The sequence below is a fragment of the Lagenorhynchus albirostris genome, chromosome 2, assembly GCF_949774975.1.
Source record: "Lagenorhynchus albirostris chromosome 2, mLagAlb1.1, whole genome shotgun sequence".
Taxonomy (NCBI): domain Eukaryota; kingdom Metazoa; phylum Chordata; class Mammalia; order Artiodactyla; family Delphinidae; genus Lagenorhynchus; species Lagenorhynchus albirostris.
Window position 1 is genome coordinate 95,190,205 of NC_083096.1, and position 22,749 is coordinate 95,212,953.

Consider the following 22,749-nt stretch of genomic DNA (forward strand, 5'->3'; position numbering starts at 1 on the left):
TTTTGATATGATACTTTTTCATTTTTAGCCTGTTGATGTGCTGAATTACATTAATTAATTTGTGATGGCTAAAAGAGCCTTGCATGCCAGGGATAAATCCCATTTTGTCATGGCATATGATTCTTTTTATACATTGTTGGATTTAATTTGCTAATATTTTGTTTAGGACTTTTGCATCTAAGTTTGTGAGAGAGATTGGTCTGTAGTTTTATATTCTTTAAATTTTTCAGGTGTATCTTATAATCTGGAATGTGGCCTATCTCAGTGAATGTTCCATGTGAGCTTGAGAAAAGTGTGTATTCTGCTGTTGTTGGATGAAGTAATCTATAGATGCCAATCATATCCAGTTTGTTGCTAGTGTTGTTGAGATCAACTATGAAATGATTTTGTGCTTGGACAGTGGATCTGTCCACCTCTAATATAGGGGAAGTAAAGATTCTGACTATGATAGTGGAATTCATCTATTTCTCCTTGGAGTTCTATCAGTTTTTGCCTCATATAGTTTAGCCTTTTCTATTTTCACTTAAGTGTGTTTTAGTTGCTTGCTTAAGCATTTTTATCATGGCTGCTTTAAAATGTTGTCAGAAGGGCTTCCCTGGTGGCTCAGTGGTTGAGAGTCCGCCTGCCAATGCAGGGGACACTGGTTCGTGCCCCGGTCCAGGAAGATCCCACATGCTGCAGAGTGGCTGCGCCTGTGAGCCATGGTCGCTGAGCCTGCGTGTCCGGAGCGGGAGACGCCACAACAGTGAGAGGCCCACGTACCGTAAAATGTTGTCAGATAATTCTAACATCTCTATCATCTCATTGTTGTCATCTATTGATATCCCGTTCTTAATTGTTTAGATCTTTCTCATTTGCAGTATAACTGATTTTCTATTGAAACATGGACATTTTTGTATTATGTTATGAGATTCTGGATTTTATTTAAACATTTTGGTGAAACTGGTTTACCCTGACAACACTTTGCCAGGAGAGCTGGGAGTTCTGCATTGTTACTGGCAGACAGAAAGTGTTTGCGTTGAAGCTGGGTGAAAATATATAAGGGTTTATTACATTATTTTCTCTATTTTTGTATATGCTTGGAGATTTTTATACTAAAATTAAATAAATAAATAATATCTAATAATATCTAAATTGAAGATACTTTTTTTTATCAGAGCCTAACATATTCACTGGACACTCAATGAATAATAAGTAAATAAATAACATAAAATAAAATATCTATACCAAAAAAATATTTAAACTGGGCTTTTAAGGTGAAACTTCATAAATTTTTAGGCTATGTTGAGAGCATTAAGCCTATATGATAAACCTGGGACTTCAAAATATGAAATATCAGCAATGAGAAACAAATTCTTTGTTTTTACATAAAAAGTTCCTTATTCTTTAATTTACTCCACCATAAGTTGTATGGGTGGGGCATGTCAGTATGACAATACAATTAAGATATATTTAATACAAAATGAAATTGTCTGCTTTTGGTTTCTTCTCTTATTAAAGTTTCATATTAATGACCTGTCACCTTACGATACACGCTTAAAAATGACACACTATAGTCTTAAACTTTGGTTAAACTCACATTATGGGACATTTTATTATTAATTTATAGTTTCTATTGCTCTTCCAAAGCAACAAACTTCCTTCAGGTATATTTAGGGACTTTAAAAGAGTTATATATTAGAAATTAGAAGGTACCTAAGCAATCATGCAATTCAAAGATCTAATTTTACAGATAAAATCATTTAGTCCCCCTAGAGGATGTGTATGTGATTGTTTGCACAACATCCTCTGCCCCAGATTTCCTGGTAACTGTATTTCACCCATTCCATCCACATGATTTCTACTTTTCATCTTAGTTTATTTCATTTTAACCCTGGCCACAGTTGATTGTTCCAGAAGTTGGTATCTTTACAAAGGTTGTTAGATTTTGATAGGCTCTAAGTTATAAAATTGTTAGCAGCTGTGCTTTCTATCCTTTAGGAAAATAATCTTCTTGGCAACAAGATAGAAGGCTAAAACTGGTAAAGAGAAACAGATATGAGAGCCGCATCAGGACTCAAGTCTCTGACCCCTGCATCCCTGAGCCTCTGCCCAATGCTTGTTTATTCCATTAAATACCCCAACATCCTCCAAATAAATTTCTTCTTTTGCTTTGGCTAATTTTAGTAAATGTCATTGCAATAGAAAGAACCCTAATTAACAGTGTTATGAAGGTTAAGCAATTTATCCAAGGCTTCAAAACCAGTTCAAAAGTTGCTTTGGAATCCAGATATTCTCCCAACCCAGTAATAGGCACTAATAATAGGCACTAATAGGCAATTATAGGCACTTGATGAAATCAAATAGACTGCAATATATCATGTTTTCTAGAAATTTGTGATACATTTTATATATGACTATTATGTTGCACTGTCTTTAGTAGAACTTTGTCTCAAGTAATGAAAAAAACATGCTTCATTTGTAACTTCTAACACAGTTGGACAGTTCTTACAGTGGAAATAACGTGTCTGGGATTTGCAGTCAAATACTGTCCCACTACTGGGCATATACCCTGAGAAAACCATAATTCAAAAAGAGTCATGTACCAAAATGTTCATTGCAGCTCTATTTACAATAGCCCAGAGATGGAAACAACCTAAGTGCCCATCATCGGATGAATGGATAAAGAAGATGTGGCAAATATATACAATGGAATATTACTCAGCCATAAAAAGAAATGAAATTGAGCTATTTGTAATGAGGTGGATAGACCTAGAGTCTGTCATACAGAGTGAAGTAAGTCAGAAAGAGAAAGACAAATACCGTATGACAACACATATATATGGAATTTAAGGGGAAAAAAAATGTCATGAAGAACCTAGGGGTAAGACAGGAATAAAGACACAGACCTACTGAAGAACGGACTTGAGGATATGGGGAGGGGGAAGGGTAAGCTGTGACAAAGCGAGAGAGAGGCATGGACATATATACACTACGAAATGTAAGGTAGATAGCTAGTGGGAAGCAGCCGCATAGCACAGGGATATCAGCTCGGTGCTTTGTGACCCCCTGGAGGGGTGGGATAGGGAGGGTAAGAGGGAGGGAAACGCAAGAGGGAAGAGATATGGGAACATATGTATATGTATAACTGATTCACTTTGTTATAAAGCAGAAACTAACACATCATTGTAAAGCAATTATACCCCAATAAAGATGTTAAAAAAAAAATAGTGTAGCACAAAAAATGGGGAGGGCAGCAATGTATAAAACAAGATTAGGAAAATAATGATGATTGCTAAAGCTATGAACAAATGGAATTCATTATATTATTTGCTCTTTTTTGTGCATGTTGTAAAATTTTCATTGTACAAAATTATAAGAGAATATATTATAATATCTTGGAAATTACAGGTTCTCACTAAATACTGGCTATCTCTATCCCCCATACTCCAATTTGGAGGAGAAATAGGAAGAAATGAGAGTAACCAAGAAAGGTAAGGACTATACTTTCTAACCCTGGGTACATCTGCTTTCTGAATTATGAGTGATAGAAGGAATTTTAAACTTCAGATCTCTTAATAGCTAGTTACAAATTCTATCCACTCTTCCCGTGTCTTTCACCATTTGATCATTTCATCATTTGACAATTTCTATGATACATTTTTATTGCATTTTATTGCAATTTCACTTTTTGACTCACTTTTGTAGGTATAGGAAATGAAAACAGTTTATTTGTAAAAATGGGATCATCACTTGTACTTTGGTACCTTTTAAGTTTATGGGTTTTTTGTCTCAGCTTCTTTGTTGTAGCTAAATTTAAATGAAACTAGGAAAAGTCTCATAGTGTATTCATTGGGGGAAAATATGTATAAATGAATATACAGTATATTTTCTTTGTTCCTCAGTGTTTTGTTTTGCTTTTTAAAAAATGGAAGTAAAAGCACAAATGCTAACAGTAGGTATCAATATAGGATTCCAAATTATACAATTTAGGAGGCACTATTCAGGTAGTATGACTGAATAGTAGACTATATAGATTTCTACTTATTTCTATATTCTTTATTATTCTGTATACATGTTAAGCAAATAGACATTTCTTTTGTAATTAGAAAAAAAATGTATAAAATTTTAAGTGAAGATCTCTGCAGTGTATTCCAGTCTGGGTAGCAAGATTATTTTGGTTGGAATAAAAAATCATCTAAACAGAGCTGAGATGAGAGGAAACCATTACAGAGAGGACAGAAATCCATTCCTTTCCTCAAGGAGAGAGCAGGTAAAATTCAATGGAAATCCATAAGAATGAGCACTTAAGGGCAGCTGAAGAATTCCTCAAATGCCCATGAGTGAGAGCAGATAAAGGGCCTAGCCATGCCACCTGTGAGTTTACCCATTTCCTATCTTGTGCTACTATTTCTGTAGCCTAAAAATCATACTGAACTTATGATCAAACTTGGCCTTTCTCAAGTAGGGGGAAAACAGGAAGAAACTGGCACCAACTCAGTAAATTGGAACCAACATCCATCTTTCTAGAAACTTAGGAAACATCTTTGACAACTTAGGAAACAATCGTTGACAAACATCACTGACAACTCTCTTTTCCTTATCAAATCCTCCACCGAAGCCTATAGATTTTATTTCTTACATATCTATTTGAATCCATTGACCTCTCACTAACACCATCTACTGCTATTCTAATCTAAACCGCTATAATTCCTTGCTTGGACCACCAAAATAGATGACTAACTGGTCTTCCTGCATCAACTCCAACCTTCCTCTATTCTGCAACCAAGATAATTTTTCAAAACAAATCCAATCTTGACACCTTCTCAGCTTAATACTCTTCATTGTTCTCATAATATAAAGTCCTTAATATATTCCACAAGGCTCTGTGTGGCCATATATTGAAGTGATAAAGAAGAGAAACAAATAACTTTATATAAAATAACCTCATCTTTATAAATTACACAAATTACACCTCATCTAAAAATTATACAAATATACAGACACACATGTATAAGTATATATATATATATATATATATATATATATATATATATATATATACACATACACAAAAAATGAGGAAATTTTGTTTTATGTATCTATATAACACAAGCATATAGAAAGAGGTGCAAAGCTATTTATTACTTAGGGTGGGAACAAGGTGAGAAGGTAAATAAAAATAAAGAGTTGATTGAAAAGGAAAGGGAGGAAATAGAGAAAAGAAGAAATAAGAAAATAGCCATTTTTTTTATAAAAGGACATTTATATATGACTCCACTTATACAAATTTATACATTTGTGTATTTGTTGAGGGAATCTTGCTAAAGAATGATCACTAAATCATTAACAGTGGTGGTTGTTTGCTGATGGAATTTCACTATTTTTTAAAAAATTTTACATTATTTTCATTTTCTAAAAACAAATCACATGGAGTCTGAAATCAGAATATCTGGATTCTTATCCCAACTCACTGTGTGTATTAAACAACTTGCCATATCAGGATGAGTACTGAATCTAATTCTTCCAGTTTCCTCTTCAGTAAATGGAAATAGTAAATAGTATCATCTATGTGGGGTCAGTGAGACAACTGAAGGATATAATTCACATATATCTCAGTACTGCAGGTTGAAAGTAATCAATAAATATTAACTATTATTATTTTAAGATGGAAAAGAATTTTAGTTAAGTGAGAAAAGCCCGATAGAAGTGACTGCATGTGGGGAGATGCTGGTATGTGCCAGGCAGAAGGTAGAGGTTGGTTAGTTATTCAGACTGGTCTTCATGATTGTATTAGTTTTCTGTTGCTGCATAATAAATTACCACAAAGAGTGGCTTAACACAATACCCGTTTATTACCATACAGTTAGGTAGGTGAGAAGTCCAAAAGAGTGAGGTTAGGCTCTCTGCTCAGCATCTCAAGTCAAAGCCACAATCAAGGTTTTAGCCAAGCTTCGTGCTCACCTGGAGCTTAGAGTTCTCTTCCAAGCTTGTGTGGCTGAGGCAGGATGCAGTCTCTTGCAGCAAGAGCACTAAAGTCCCTGTTTCCTTGATGGATCAACAAATGACCCCACTACACTTCAGAGCCTTCCCACATTCTTTGCACATGGTCCCCTCCATCTTCAAAGCCAGCAAAGCCTGAGAACCTCCCTCACATCAAAATCTTTCTTCAAAAACTCAGTCACTTTCAAGGGCTCACCTGATAGATCAGGTCTATCTCAGATAACTTTGCTTTCTTTAAGTCATTGTCTCATGTAAGATAACCTAATCATGAGAGTAACTACCCCATCATATCCAGAAGCCCCCATGTGAGAGAATCTTGGAAGACCATGTTAGAATTTGACCTAACACAATGATGTTTCATTATCTTAGACTCTTTTATTTATTTGAGGGTCAGACATTCAGATTTTCTATTCCAGTAATTCTTTTGGTGGGATCTATACCATTTAGTAGCATGTGGTTGGGGTTTTATTAAGCTAATCATAGTCTCTTGAGAGTACACTTGATCACACTGACTACATCAGTGTACTAGGAGAGGTGGGTGGGAGAAAAGGTGTTTACTTCTATCTAAGCTTAATTTTATGCTTATATGTTGGGTTACATTATCTTCATCATTTAAGACTACATAATATGGCACCCAAAGTACCAACAATAATCTCAAGGAACAGCAATTTTCCATATTTCAACATAATTTTACTCCTGTTACGTTCTTCCTTCTCTTCCTCACTTCCTCCACAAAGAAAGATGCAGAGGTAGAGGGGAAAGTTTTGAAAGCGAAACATTTATTAATATTAATAATGACAAATATAAGCCTAGTATACAAAAGTGACAGTAAAGTGCTACTCAGGGCTTGAACGTAAAATAATTTTACTCTCTGAAATTTAAATACTGTATAATCAGAGTAGTGATACACTCTGGTAAAATAAAGTAAGACAGGAACATCATTTTTTCCTTCATTATTTGATACTTTTTAAACAGTTTAACATCTCAAATCTGGATCACCTTACAACTGATGGATACATTTATAGTGAGTTCTGTCTTTCAGAAAAAAAAGAACAGTTAATATATTGATAGAAAGTCTTAGAATAAATAGAGAAAATACTAAATAACTTGTAGCCAGCAAGACTGAAGTATTAAATAACTAAAGAAAAAAGTGCCGTTTAACAAGGTCAGATTTTTAATTGAAATGGAAAAAAATGGGGGAAGTAGACTTCAGCAATGTTCATTTAAATGTTTTCTAGGAATACTCTTGTTCAAATTCTTGATATAGCCATGATGGTAATAGGCATACCTCTATGTAAAGATGGATTTTGCAAATACACTTAATTTTTCTCTTCATGCCTCTTCTATTCTACTCTGTCTCTTCTGCTTGTTGAATCCTACTCATCTAGGAAGCTTGTCCTAATAAAATTTCCCTTAACTCAGGCTCAACTACTTACCACCCCCTCAATTCCCACAGCAACCTATGCCCACCTCTATCACTGAAATTACCACATTGTACTTATTTATTAGCTTGTTACTCAAACTTGTCTTGCTTATCTTTGTTTCCCAAGCACATGGCACAGTATTTGTGGCTGAAATATATAAATGGATGAATGTTGGCTTAAATCACACTTACCAAGCTGAGTACTCTATTTCACTGTGTGTCAGTGGTATCTGAGTCCACACACAAATGGCTTCACACACCCTTGCTGGGAGAGAACAGCAACCCAGAGCATCATGTTTTGATATTAAGAGGGTCAGAATATTATTTTTATTTAAAAAGAAACATGGATATATTATGAAGTAAACTATAAAATATGTAAAGATATTTAAGTTATATTCTTAGAATTCAAGGTTAGTTTTTTCAAGCTATATCCCCAATCTCTGTCCATAGAAGCATGTAGAGAAAAATGTTTGGAAGCCTGCCTAAGCTTAGGCCTAGACCAAAGCTCTCTGCCTCGCTTTATCTGTACCTTTCTGCTCTCATCTCCATGGGAGTGGCTATGGCATTCAGCCAGCTATTCCCAGGAGGCAAGCATGCCCCAATTTGAGAAGTTCTGGTTGGCTAAATTATCATTCAGGAAATATTATTATCTCCAGTAAGAAGACTGAATAAGAAGATTGAATGTTTGTCTGTCTAAGACTGAAGTCAGAACTAATGTATGATGAATTTACCAAGCAAATGCCACTTGGCAAGTCCCCTTTGTGGCCACAGCCCAAATATTCTGATTCCTCAAACTTCGACATATTTCTTGTACGTTCTATGTTACATATTGATTAGAGAAAAATGATACAGGACATCCAAAAGTTTTAGTCAGTTAGGTAAAGCCAGATTTCAAACATTGTCTAGTAATAGCACCCAAAATTCATGTTTAATAAATATCTATTACAGGTTGCTCACTATTATGAAATAAAGCAACTATATCTATATATCCATGATGTATGAAAATTCATTCATTTATTGAACAAATATTTATTGAGAGACGTATTATGTGTTAAGTGTCTGAAACACTGAGGATGCAGTAGTGAACAAAACAGTAATCCTGCTCTCATGGAGTTTATAGTCTAGTGAGGGAGACATAACACGCAAGTCTGTATCTGCCATGTCTGCGTACTGGGGGTAAAGAGGGAGGAGTAGTCAAGGAAGGGGCTCTCTGATAAAGTGACATTAATGTAGGAATCTCTAACTGGAGGGACTTGTGTTTTTGTTTAGTCTTATTTTCTTCTCTTTTTCCTCTTTCTTCTTCTTACTTCCAAGTAACTAATAATAAGAATATTCAGGAGCTTCCCTGATGGCGCAGTGGTTGAGAGTCCGCCTGCCGATGCAGGGGACACGGGTTCGTGCCCCAGTCCGGGAAGATCCCACATGCCGCGGAGTGGCTGGGCCCGTGAGCCATGGCTGCTGAGCCTGCGCGTCCGGAGCCTGTGCTCCGCAACGGGAGAGGCCACAACAGTGAGAGGCCCACGTACTGCAAAAAAATAAATAAATAAATAAATAATATTCAGAAGACTGGCTTATTCCAGACTAACTGCAGAAGGTATACCTTCCGTGCATGCTAGCATGACCAAACCACGTGTTAAATCCAGAGACAAACACAAGTTATCTACCTATGGCAAGCAGGTTCATTCAAGGTTTGAACTGTAACTTGAATTATTCCTTAAGAACATACAATTTGTTGAGCTTAAAAACTGTTCTGCTATTCTTTCTAAAAATGTACTTTTAAACTATTTCTATCTCTCTTGGTAACTTCAGGCAGGAAAGTTGTTTTTAGCATTATTCTTTTCTCTTTAAACTTATGAAGGTGACTGTTTGCCTTTAGCAAACGTTTATTCTTATTAGTCTTTCCAGCCTGCTTAATGAGCATCAGCTCTCACCTTTTGGCTTCTATAGCTTAGATACTTTATTCTGAAAGTACTGCATTCATGTAAAAAAGTGATACTCTGTATTTGTAACTATAGCTATAGAAATCATACGTACAGTGAAAATAAGCCTCAATGAATATTCCTCACAGAGAATGTAAGAGCGTGTGATGGTATTTTACTCAGTTCTGATTTCAACTTTGTGCATATGAGATGTGCTTTGGTAGTAAGTTCTATGACACTGCCTTCTTTTCAAAATACCAATTCAGAATCTTAAATCTTTTCTCTTTCCTAGAAATAATAGTAATTACTAACTTAACGGACAAAAGTTGATTGTCACACTCTAACAATGATTTTTTATGAAATTGATTATTTTCTTAAGAAGTCAATAAAGAAGAGATGAAAGTCAAAAATAGAAGTATTATGGACTGAAATATGTCTGTCTGCTTATTTTTTTCCCTTAGATTAGTATGTCTAAATTCAATCAAAGTTGGATGTTTGAGACTGAGAATTTTACACATCTTGATGAAAAAAAACAAAAATCTGCAAAAATTATAGCCAATAGGTAACACTAATTGTGGATGCTACTCTAAAAGTTTATCTGAGATCTAAACTCCTTAAGGTAATACGAAGTATTTTCAAAGCGTTTTAAATATTTTAAAAGATCACCCCGAAGAAAAGAAAGGGTAGATATAGCCTCATATTTGAGACAGCAGTGCCACCTTGTGACAAGCTATTTCAACATAATTCTGCTCCTTATTTCTTTATTTTTAACCGACTCTGTTTACTTACACCATATAATGATATGATGAGGAAAATAAGGCACTTCGAGTTTTTCAGGGCACTTTATAAAATCACTTATTAAAGAGAAAAAAGTCAATTTTCCTTTATTTATTAATCATTAGACTAACAATGATCAACAGTTTTAAGCAGTCACTATATTAAAACATTTTCCTAGGCTTTATAAAAATTTGTAAAATAGCCATTGGTTCTGACTGCTGCTCTTGAGAAACACATAATCAGATAGAAAGACTGACAAAACCAGGCTCAAGAAACAAACATTTGACAAATAAATTTAATAGCAGAGAATGGCACTTTTCAGAGTACTTCAAACCAGGAAGGTATTCCGGAAAAGAGAAAATTTCTATTCGCTCACAATTCTTACTAGACCATAAAAGGAATAACAAGTAACCAAAAAAGCAATCAGTAAGAGTGAAAGGATAGGAGAATTGGTCATAAAACTTTTCCTCTTTAAGTTTAAAGCTCCTTGAAAACTGAGCATCTTCTTGTTCTCTGTGATCCCATGAAGGCTTAACAATAACAAGTATCCATTGAATTAAATTTTTTAATTCTTTCATCAATGCTCTTAATCCTAATATATTTCAAGATTTTTGGAGTCCTTTTATTACACTGGCAATATGCAATTTATCATTAACCTGAAAGATAACTGGGTTTTATCCTCTAAATAATTCTTTTATAGCAAATAGATATTTTTCAGACATTCAGCTGTTTTGTAATTCATGTCTAGTTATAATCTAAGAGGATATTTGCCCCCTAAAGATGGTTAAATATAACCCCTTCTTTAAATCCACTGGTATTTTAACACAGAAAATTAAAGTGTGCTTTTCCCCTAGGCTAATCTAGTGAAATGTGCAGACTTTTTGTCCATATTGAAAATGTGCAGACTTTTTGTCCATTAGATTCTTGCATAGAAGGTCAATTTATTCTCTTCCTTTGGTTTGTCAGGCCTTCCTCCACATGTCATCACTACTTTACAAGAAAAGTATTTGTGTTACAGAGCCCAAGCTCGCTCTGCTTGCCACACAACGGGCCAATGAATCGGAGATGAGGTGTTGAGGCAAGGAATACGACTTTATTCAGAAAGCCGGCAGACCAAGAGGATGGCAGACTAGTGTCTCCGAAAAAACATCTTATGGGGGTCTGGATACCAGTTTCTTTTATAGCACAGAGAAAGGGAGGGGATGAGGAAGTAAAAAAAGGCCATAGTTTTGCAAATATCCCCTGGGATGGCCAGCCTCAGGGAGGGGATGTGTTCATTTCATCTTTCTTGCAGCCATCCACAGGAGGAGAGGGTGCAGATATTTCCCTGAACAAAGGCACTTTGGTTTAACATTCAGGCAGAGGGGGAGGGTTCCCCGAGGCAGGCCATTATGTACAGACAGTATCCTTTTAGTGAACAAAAGCAACAGGAAGCAAAGGTTAAAGTAAAAGAAACGGATCCAACATGGAGTCAGATTTGGCTTTTCTCTGTTACATTTTCTTTGAATAATTTACCTTCACTATCTCTCCCTGTAATTTGTATATATATTAAATATATACATATATTTATATAAATATATTCACATGCTTTGCTACCAAATTCTTACTTTTAAAGTTTACTTACTAGTCATTATTTAACAACATATTTACTGTTACTTAGAAAGTGGCTTTCATTTTCTGACAGAAGATGTAGCAAGTTTATAAATGACTACTTTTAATTATAAAAGGTTTTAATATGCTGCCATGAATCTAAAATATAATTTCATTAACATATCCTAGAGGTTAAGCTGGTAGTGAATATTTACTTTTTTTAGCTGGTTAAAGTTATGTTGACATGCAGAAATAACAAGGAACAGAAGATGAGATATCTTTGGATTCTGTTTCATAACGGGATCACTTTAGGTGACAGAGCAGATGGTCAGCAATGTGTAAACAGAGCACTGATTTAACCAGATTAATTCCAGCATAGGTATAATGGATGTATTTCAGACTCAGTTTCATCATTTACTCTGCAAATTTCATATCATCCCATTCCCTGTTTCATAATAACATTATTCATAGAAAAATAAGTAATAATTAAATGCTTATTTATGCTATACTCATTACTACATACTGTTTTATATACTGTTATTTAGCATTATAAATATGCCCAGAATTATGAATTTTAATTTCATTTACTTTAATCCTACATTATATATATTTATATAACTCAATCATAGGTAATATATATGACACCATATTCTTTTATGTTAGTAAGTAGTCATGCAAAAAAAAAATATTCAAGATTAAAGAACACCGTTGTATTATTTTGTTTTTTGTTTGTTTGTTTGTTTTGGGGGTACATGGGCCTCTCACTGTTGTGGCCTCTCCCGTTGTGGAGCACAACCTCCGGACGTGCAGGCTCAGCGGCCATGGCTCACGGGCTCAGCCGTTCCGCCGCATGTGGGATCTTCCCGGACGGGGCATGAACCCGTGTCCCCTGCATCGGCAGGCGGACTCTCAACCACTGCGCCACCAGGGAAGCCCCGTTGTATTGTTTTTGTCCAATTTTTTCTCCTACTTTCTGTTGCTACATTCAGTATGATTTTCACCCTCAAAAAATATAAGAGGATTACATGTGACACATCTGATTGCTCATTGCTAAATTTTGAAATAAAAATCTAAAATCTTCGTTAATTTTAAACTGCTAAGTAAATATTTCTCCAATTCCTTCCTTAAAACACATTAAAAATAAGGTGTAGTTTTACTTTAGCCTTAATTTTTAAAATTTTATTCATTGCCCTTTCACATTTGAATTTTTATATTGACAGAAATAGATCTAGATAGTAAATAAATATATTTTCTGGTATAAATAAAAACCAATTTTAAAAAACAGACACATAAATTATGGGGAAATCCAAATTGAAATGATTATGAGCAGCCCTAATTCTTCACCCTTCATATTCATTCTTGCTGTCTTCCCAGTTTGTAAATATATGTTTTATGCTTCTGGATCATAATTGTCTTTTATTGTAAAAAGGGAACATGATTCATCCACATACAGATTTCCAGGGGAAAATTTTTCTACTTTCTCACAACCTATGTAAAGAGGAATTTCTTCTTTAATCTCTCCCATTTCCACTAAATCTAGCTTAGGGAAAAAAAACACACTTCTCTTTAATTTTTTGTGTTAAAGTATCAGTGGATTTAGAGAAAAGGTTATATTTAGCAGTCTTTAGGGGGGAAATATCCTCAGATTATTTTAAAATTACAATTATGAATTACAAAACACCTTAATGTCTGAAAAACATCTATTTGCTATAAAAGAATTATTTAGAGGATAAGACCCAGTTATCTTTCAGGTTAATGTTAAATTTCATATTGTCAGTGTAATAAAAGGACTCCAAGAATTTTGAAATATATTAAGATTAAGAGCATTGATGAAAGAATTAAAAAATTTAATTCAGTGGATATTTATTATTGTTCAGCCTTCATGGGATCATAGAGAAAAAGATGCTCAGTTTTCAAGGAGCTTAAAATTTAAAGAAAAACAGTTTTTTAACTGATTTTCCTATCATTTTACTCTTACTGATTGCTTTTTTTGGTTACAGAATTAGATATTGTAGGAAAAGATTAAATTACAAAACTGTTGACTGGGGTGAGGAAGATAAGAACTAGCCATAGTTTTCATTGCATTGAAATCATCTGAAATTCAATAGCTAATATTGAGAACTCTAACTGCCACTTAATAAAAATATCTGGTTTGGAAATAGAAAATGCAACCCTGAAAACTCAACTCTTTCTTTTTAATTAAGTTCTATCTGTAAGAAACAGTTGCTGCAACTTTTCCTTTTTGTGTGTGTGCAGAGGATTTATGTGAATATATCAAATGTTCAAAACTGTATTAGCCTCCTACATCTAGGCAGCCACTTCCTTCTATACTAACCCTAACTTGTCCAGGTAATGGAAAAAAGTAATTTTGAAAGTCATATTTCGTATAACTGGATGTAGTCATAGCACAGCAGCAAATGTCTTAAAGTTGTTATAAATCGTGCAAAACTACTTCCTTGTGACAGTTTGTTGAGCATTTAAATGGAAATCAGAGAACCTAAGCTATCTATTTCAATTCAGTCAGCAATTCTGCAAAGCTAAAAAATGTAAATGCCACAGTACTGTGAAAACACAAACTATCAAAAATTTATACAATTAAATTAAAATCTATAAAACTACTTTGTTTTCAAACATTTACTAATCTCCTTGTAAACATACATTTCTTTTACAAAATCATGTACACTCTATAATGCCCATATCATGTATATTGTCTTCAAATTACTTTTATGTTCTGATTCTATTTAAGCTTTAGATTTCTAAACAGGGTTATTTGAAATTATTAATCCTCCCCCATATGATTCTCACAGAGGAGGTTTCCAGTTGCACCACTCTACTGATACTACCAAGGTAACCAGTTGTCTATCCAGCACTTCTGCCCCTATATGTTTCCTATGACTCTTTTCCTTATTTTAGTTCTTTTGTTTTTGTTACAGTAAGTCCTAGTTCTGAGCTCCATAGCTATTTCTTATCCTCTTTAAAACTCCTTTTTCCAAACCTTCACTGTTTCCATTCCCATCTTTTCCATTCCTTTTTCTTCCCTTCCTTCCACTCCTTTCCTTTCTTTTCACTCTATAAATATAAGTAAAACTCCACATAAGGCCTCAACTACCTTGTATATTGAAGACTCCAAAATACGTATATGCAGCAAAGATTTTTCTTATAAAGCCTGAATCTATATGTTCAGCTGCCCACTGAACTCATGTGTTCAAACCTGAATTATCGTCTTTATTCCATTTCATTCACCTCCAATTCTTTATTCCTTTTCAATTCTTTATCAACTCTTCTCTAATTCTTCTCCACTCATATTCACCATGTTCTCCTTTTTAGTGATGGCACCATCTATCTTCTATACTAAATCACAAATTTTAGAGGTTATTCTTAAATTATTCTTCACCATCTATATTACATTAATCAGGAAACATTCTTAATTCTACTTCCTGAATACTGTAAGGATTATTTCCTTAATTTCTATCTTTACAACACTGCCTATATTCAGTTTCTCCCCATTTTTCACTAGCAACATCCTGACTAGTCTCCCAACCTCATCAAAATCATCTTCCTCACTAAAAACACAATGCTTTCTTTCTCTTTCCTTTTTTCACAATAGTACCTAGTTATAGATAAACATATAGAAAACAAGTAGTCTCTCCAGAACTAACACAAATAAAGTGGTCTTCTCTTCTTTCTGCTCGTATATTGCCAAACATTTAATAGTGAGTCTTTATATTACCTAGTCAGATATCATGCAATTGAGGACAAAAACACCAACACTAGTTTCTCTGGGAGCATGTCTGATTTCTAATGGTGGGGCCTATAAATCTTCTATATTTATCCTTCACTTTTCATACTCCTAAGCATTCCACTCCTTCACCATTTTGGTGGCACTTTTACAAACATCCCCTAATTACTAGCTGAATGTAGTCTCTCCTGGGATTTCAATGCTCAACTATATTATACAACACAATATAGATGGAGCATATTAGTGACTTTAACCCATCAAATAAATGTTATGGATCACCTTTGAGCAAATATCCAACCTGTTAATAAACCATGTGTTATGTATAAATATTAGGATTGTTTTTCTCTTTCTGTGAAAATGCCATTGAAATTTTGATAGGGATCATGTTGAACCTGTAGATCCTTAAGTATTATGGACATTTTTAACAAAATTAATTCTTCTAATCCATGTACATGGGGTATCTTTTCATTTACCTGTGTCTTCATTTCTTTCATCAGTGTCTTATGGTTTTCAGTGTACAGGTCTTTCACCTACTTGGTTAAATGTATTCCTAAGTATTTTATTGTTTTTCATGCTGTTGTAAGTGGGATCGCTTTCTTAATTTATCTTTTAGAAAGTTTACTGTGTATAAAAATGCGACTGATTTTTGTAGACTGATTTTGTATCCTACAGCTTTACTGAAATAGTTTATGAGTTCTGAAAGTTTTATTGGTAGAGTCTCTAGGAATTTTTATATATAAAATCATGTTATCTATAAAGAGACAATTTTACTTTTTCTTTTCTGATTTGGATGCCTTGTATTTCTTTGTTTTGCCTAACTGTTCTGGCTAGTACTTTCAGTACTGTGTTAAATAAAAGTGGCAAAAGCAGGCATCCTTATCTCATTTCTAGTCTTAGAGGAAAAGCTCTCAGTTTTTCCCCACTGAGTATGTTACTTGTCTGCTTATTATATATGGCTTTTATTATGTTGAAGTACATACTTTATATATCTAATTTGTTAAGATTTTTTACCATAAAAGTATATTGAAGTTTTTCAAATGTTTTTCTACATCTACTTATATAATAATATTTTTTTATCCTTCATTCTGTTAATGTGGTGTGTCACATTTATTAATTTGGTATATTGAACCATTGTTACATCCCAAGTATAAATCCCACTTGACCATGGTGTATGATCTTTTTTAATGTGTGTTAAATTCAGTTTGATAATATTTTGTTGAAGATTTTCGCATCTATGTTCATCAGGGATATTATTCTGTAATTTTACTTTCTTGTAATGTCATCATCTGATTTTGGAATCAGAATAATTCTGGCCTCATAAAATGAGCTCAGAAGTGTTCCTTCCTCTTTGATTTTTTTTGTTTGTTTGTTTTTGTTTTTGGAAGAGTTTGAGAAAGACTGACATTAATTCTTCTTTTAGTGTTTAGTAGAATTCAACAGTAAAGTTATCTGGCCCTGAGCTTAGATTTTCTATTTATTTCAGATTTTCTATTTATTTTTTACCCAGTCTTGATAGGTTGTATGTTTTCCAGTCTTGATAGGTTGTATGTTCTACAAATGTATTACTTTCTTCTAGGTTATCTAATTTCTTGGCATATAATTGTTCATAGTAGTCTCTTACGATACTTTATATTTTGTGTTACCAGTTGTAACATCCCTTCCATTTCTGCTTTTATTTGTTTGAGTCTTCTCTCTTTATTTCTTAGTTGTTCTAGCTAAAAGTTTGCCAATTTTGTTTATCTTTTCAAAAAACCAGCTTAGTTTCATTAATCTTTCTGTTGTTTTTCTAGTCTCTATATCATTTATTTTTGTTCTAATCTTTATTATTTTATTCCTACTTCTTACCTTGAGTTTAGCTTGTTCCTTCTTTTCCAGTTCATTGAGGTGTGACGTTAAATTTTTTATTTGAGATCCTTTTTTTTTCTTAATATAGGCAATTATTACTATATTTCTCCCTGAGAATTGCTTTTGCTGCATCCTGTAAGATTTCATATGCTGTATCCACTGTCATTTAAAAAAAATTTTATTGAAGTAACATTGATTTATAACATTATATGTTTCATATGTATAACATTACATTTCTATTTCTGTATACCCTACAATATGCTCACCACCAAAAATTTATTTTCCATTCATCACCATACAGTTGATCCCACTTACCCATTTCACCCTCCACCCTCTTTGCATCTATTTGTTTGTTGTTGTTTGGTTTGGTTTGTTCATATATTTTGTTTTTGTGTATTTGTTTGTTTATTAGTTTTTTTTGTATTCCATATATGAGTGAAGCCATACAGTATTTTTCTTTCTCTATCTGACTTATTTTACTTAGTATAATGCCTTCAAGTTCCATCCATACTGTTGCAAATAGCAATATTTCATTTTTTCCTATTTCTGGGAAACATGTCCTTGGGATTTTTATAGGAACTGCATTAAATCTGTAGATTGCTTTGGGTAATATGGACATTTTCACAATGTTAATTCTTTCCATTCATGAGCACAGAATATCTTTCCATTTATTTGTGTCTTTTTCCATTTCTTTCAACAATGTCTATAGTTTTCAGTCTATAAGTCTTTCACCTCCTTGGTTAAATTGATTCCTAGGTATTTTTGTTGTGATTATAAATGGGATTGTTTCTAAATTTCTCTTTCTGACGTCTCACTGTTATTATAAATAAATGCAACAGATTTTGTATATTGATTTTATATCCTGTTATTGTACTGTAGTCATTTATTATTTCTAATAGTTTTTTGGTAGAGTCTTTAGGGTTTTCTCTATATTAAATAATTTCATCTGCAAATAGTGACAGTTTTACTTCTTTCTTTTCAATTTGGATGTCTTCTATTTCTTTTTCTTGCCAAATTGCTCTCACTAGGATTTCCAAAACTATGTTGAATAAGAGTGATGAGAGTGGGCATCCCTATCTTGTTTCTGATCTTAGAAGGATAGCTTTCCACCTTTCACCATTGACTATGATGTTGGCTGTGGGTTTCTCACATATGAGCTTTGTTATTTTGAAGTACATCCCTTCTATACCCACATTATCGTTTTTATAATAAATGGGTGTTGAATCTTGTCAAATGCTTTTTCTGCATCTATTAAGAAGATAATACTATTTTCATCCTTCATTTTTTTAATGTGGTGTATCACACTGATTGATTTATGAATGTTAAACCATACCTGTATCCCTGGAATTAAACCCACTTGACCATGGTGTATGATCCTTTTAATGTATTGTTGAATTTGGTTTGCCAATATTTTGTTGAGGATTTTTGCATCCATTTTCATCAGAGATATTGCCCTGTAACTTTCTTTTTTTGTGTGATGTCTTTGTCTGGCTTTGGTATCAGGGTGATATTGGCCTTGTAAAATGAGTTAGGAAGTGTTCCCTTCTCTTTAATTTTTTTCAATAGTTTGAGAAGAATAGGTATTAGATCTTCTTTGAGTGTTTGGTAGAATTCCCTTCTGAAGTAGTCTGGCCCCAGACTTTTGTTTCATGGGAGATTTTAATTACTGTTTTAATCTCTGAACTAGTGGTTGGTCTATTCAGATTCTCGATTTCTTCACAACTCAGTCTTGGAAGGTTGTATGGTTCTGAGAATATGTCCATTTCTTCTAGGTTGTCCAAATTGTTGGTGTACAGTTGTTCAAAACATTCTCTTACAGTTCTTTGTATTTCTATGGTATCCATTGTTATTTCTCCTCTTTTGTTTCTGATTTTATTTATCAGAGCCTTCTCTCTTTTTTTCTTAGTGAGTCTAGCTAACAGTTTGTTGATTTATCTTTTCAAAGAACCAGCTCTTAGATTCTTTGATCTCTTCTATTGTTTTTTTAGTCTCCATTTCATTTATTTCTGCTCTGATTTTTATTATTTCCTTCCTTCTACTAAATTTGAGCTTCATTTGTTCTCCTTTTTCTAGTTCCTTTAGTGGTAAGTTTAGATTGTTTGAGATTTTTTTCATTTCTTGAGGGAGGTCTGTATTGCTATTAAACTTCCCTCTTAGTACAGCTTTTTCTGTATTCCATTGATTTTGATATGTCTTATTTTCATTTTAATTTATCTTCAGGTAATTTTTGATTTCTCCTTTGATTTCTTTGTTGACCCAATACTTGTACAGTATCATGTTGTTCAGTATCTATGTATTTATGACTTTTCCAGTCTTCTTCCTATAGTTGAGCTCTAGTTTCATTCCATTTTTATCAGAAGTAATGTTTGATATGATTTCAATTTTCTTAAATTTATTGAGACTTGTTTTGTGTCCCAACATATGGTCTATCCTTGAGAAAGTTCCATATGCACTCCAGAAGAACGTGTAGTCTGCTGCATTTGGATGGAATGTTCTGTACACATCTATCAAACCCATCTAGTCTAATGTTTCATTTAAGGCTGTTTCCTTGTTGTGTTCTGTCTGGATGATCTGTCCATTGATGTAAGTAGGGTGTTAAAGTCCTCTACTATTATTGTGTTGCTGTCAATTTCTACCTTTAGGTCTGTTAATAATTGTTTTATATATTTTTGTGCTCTTGTTTTAGGTGCATATATTAATTACTGTATATACTTCTTGATGAATCATCCTCTTTATTTTTGTATATTGTCTCTTATTACTTTTTTTTGACTTTAGGTATATTTTGTCTGATATGAGCATAGCTACACTAGCTTTCTTTTGGCTGTTATTTGTTTGGAACACTGGCTTCCATCATTTCACTTTTAGCCTATGTTTGTCCTTAGAGCTGAGCTGAGTCTCTTGGAGGCAGCACATAGTTGGGTCTTGTTTTTAATCCATCCAGACTCTCTGTGCCTTTGATTGGCAAATTCAGTCCATTTACATTTAAGGTGATTATTGATGGGTGAGGACTTAATACTGCCATTTTATCTTTTGTCTTCTGGTTGCTCTAGATCATTATCATTTCTTTTTCCTTGTGTTTCTGTCTGCCATTTTGGCTTGGTGATTTTTCTATGATATTTTTATCCGTTTCTTCTTTTTTATGTTTTGTGTCTCTGTTATATGTTTGTTTTGTGGTTATTCTGATTTTTGTGTTAAATGTCTCATAGATAAAATAGTCCCTTTTCTGCTGATAGCATCTTATCTTCATTTATATATATGAATTCCATCTTTTTCCTATTCCCCTTTTACGTTTCTGTTTCAAATTATCCTTTTTTTATGTTGTGAGTTTGCTGAGACAGCTGTAGTTATTTTTTTTGCTTTCCTTTTTTCTCCCTTTAACCTTTATGCTATAATAAAGTATTTAAAAACCTAATCAGATAAAGAGTTGTAATTTTCTAGTTCTATTTATCACCTTGTTCAAAGTTTTGTGTATTTTTACCATTTTGTTTCTGGAAGAACAACTCCTTTCAATATCTTTCATAAGGCAGATCTAGTATTGATGAACTCCCTCAGCTTTTATTTGTTTGGGAAAGTCTTTTATTCCTCCTTCATATCTGAATGATGTTTATTGGATAGAATATTCTTAGGTGACAGTTATTACCTTTCAGTATTTTGAGAATGCCATTGCATTCCCTCCTGGCCTGTAGGGTTTCTGTTGAGAAATCTGATGATAGCCTAATGGAGTCTCCTCTGTAGGTTACCATACTTTTCCCTGGCTGCCTTTAAAATTCTTTCTTTGTCATTGACTTTTGACAATTTAATATTACGAGTCTTGGAGAAGGTTTCTTTACATTAAAATAATTAGGTGTTCTCTTAGATTTATGGGCTTGTATATCCAGGTCCTTCCCAAAGTCTGGGAAGTTCTCAGCTATTATTTCTTTAAATTATCTCCCTGCTTCCTTTCTCCCTTCTTATCCTTCTGAGATAACCATTTTCCTAATGTTGTCCTTCGTAAAAGGGTTGAATAGCTCTTGTTGAATTTTTCATATCTGTTTCTCTTTCCTCTCTTCTAGACTTCTATCTTTGAGCTCACTAATTCTCTCTTTCCATATGGTCTGCTTTAATTTCAATGCTTTCTAATGAATTATTCACCTCATTTATTGAGTTATTCAGCTCCAGAATTTATGTTTCGTTCTTTTTTAGAACTTCAATCTATTTGGTAAAATATTCCTCGTGTCCATTAATTTTAGTCCTGAGCTCATTAAACTGCCTTTCTGAGTTTTCTTGTACCTTGTTGAGTTTCTTCATGACAGTTATTTTGAATTCTCTATCAGTTAGACAACAATATTCCATGCGTTTAGGTCTGATTTCTGAAGAACTTTCATTTTCATTTTGTGATTGTTCATTTTACTTGACAAATTGCTCCTCTTTCAATGCATTTAAAGTTAAATGACGTTAGAAATTAGAGTCCTTTCTTTTATTTTCCAGTAGGTGGCGCTGTGACACAAGTTTTTGGTTTCTCTACAGTGAGCTGCCTCTGGTTACAAATATTTGAAAGTTCGCACTTTTCAGCCTCCATCTTCTGTGTAAGAGGTATGGCTCTGTGCCTTCGTTGTTGCTTCTTGTGACTCTGAGCTCCTTGCAGCCTTGCTTCCGCCAGAGCCCCTGTCGTCACTGGGATGGTGGGCTCCTTCCTCCTGTCCCTAATCCCTTGAGACACAGGCTCTGGCCCTGGGGTGGGAGGGTGAGAGTTGTGGGGAGAAACCAGGGTCACACAGGCACCTCTACTGTGTCCAGTGTTGTAAGGTTTCTGGCCTCTTCCACAGCCAGTGGAGGGGTGTGGAGGTGTAGAATTTGTGGGCCCCTCAACAGCTGGAGGAATGGGGTTTCAGGCCCCACTGCCATGCCTGCCCAGTTACCTGTGGCCACAGGTACTGGAGTGGTCTGGAGGCTGGAGTCCTGTGCACCATTGTTAAGGTTTCTTAAGCTGTGGGCTCAGCTACCATGGTCAGAGGGCTGGGATGGCAGGTACCAACTCCTCTGTTCCTTTAGTTCTGCCTCTTCTATGTGTTCCAGTCCACTCACCTTTAAATGCACAGATGTGTAGAATCCTCCTACATCCTTTTGTCTTGGGTGGAGGTACCTTTGTTGAGTTGTGGGTATTTTATTGGTTGTAGATTGAAGAGGAGAGAAAAAGGTAGCTTTTCTCCCCACCATTCTTCTGATAACACTCCATTTGTGTTTGTTTCAAGTTATTTATGTATTTATTTATTTATTTTATTTTTTTATCTTTGGCTGCATTGGGTCTTGGTTGCTGCATGCGGGCTTTCTCTAGCTGTGGCGAGCAGGGGCCATTCTTCGTTATACTGCACAGGCTTCTCATTGCAGTGGTTTCTCTTGTTGTGGATCATGGGCTCTAGGCTCACAGGCTTCAGTAGCTGTGGCATGCCGGCTCAGCAGTTGTGGCTTGTGGGCTCCAGTGAGCGAGCTCTGTA

General features: G+C 34.3%; 1 protein-coding gene across 1 annotated transcript in view; it reads right to left on the bottom strand.

The window, feature by feature from the left end:
• Positions 1-8,536: 8,536 nt before the first annotated feature.
• The window catches only part of LOC132514574 (pancreatic alpha-amylase), a 59,402-nt gene continuing 45,189 nt past the window's right edge, over positions 8,537-22,749 (bottom strand). Inside the window, exon 11 of the mRNA XM_060139484.1 lies at positions 8,537-8,930. Within this exon, the coding sequence (XP_059995467.1) occupies positions 8,677-8,930 (254 nt within the window). The 3' untranslated portion in view covers positions 8,537-8,676. The remainder of the gene's footprint in view (positions 8,931-22,749) is intronic.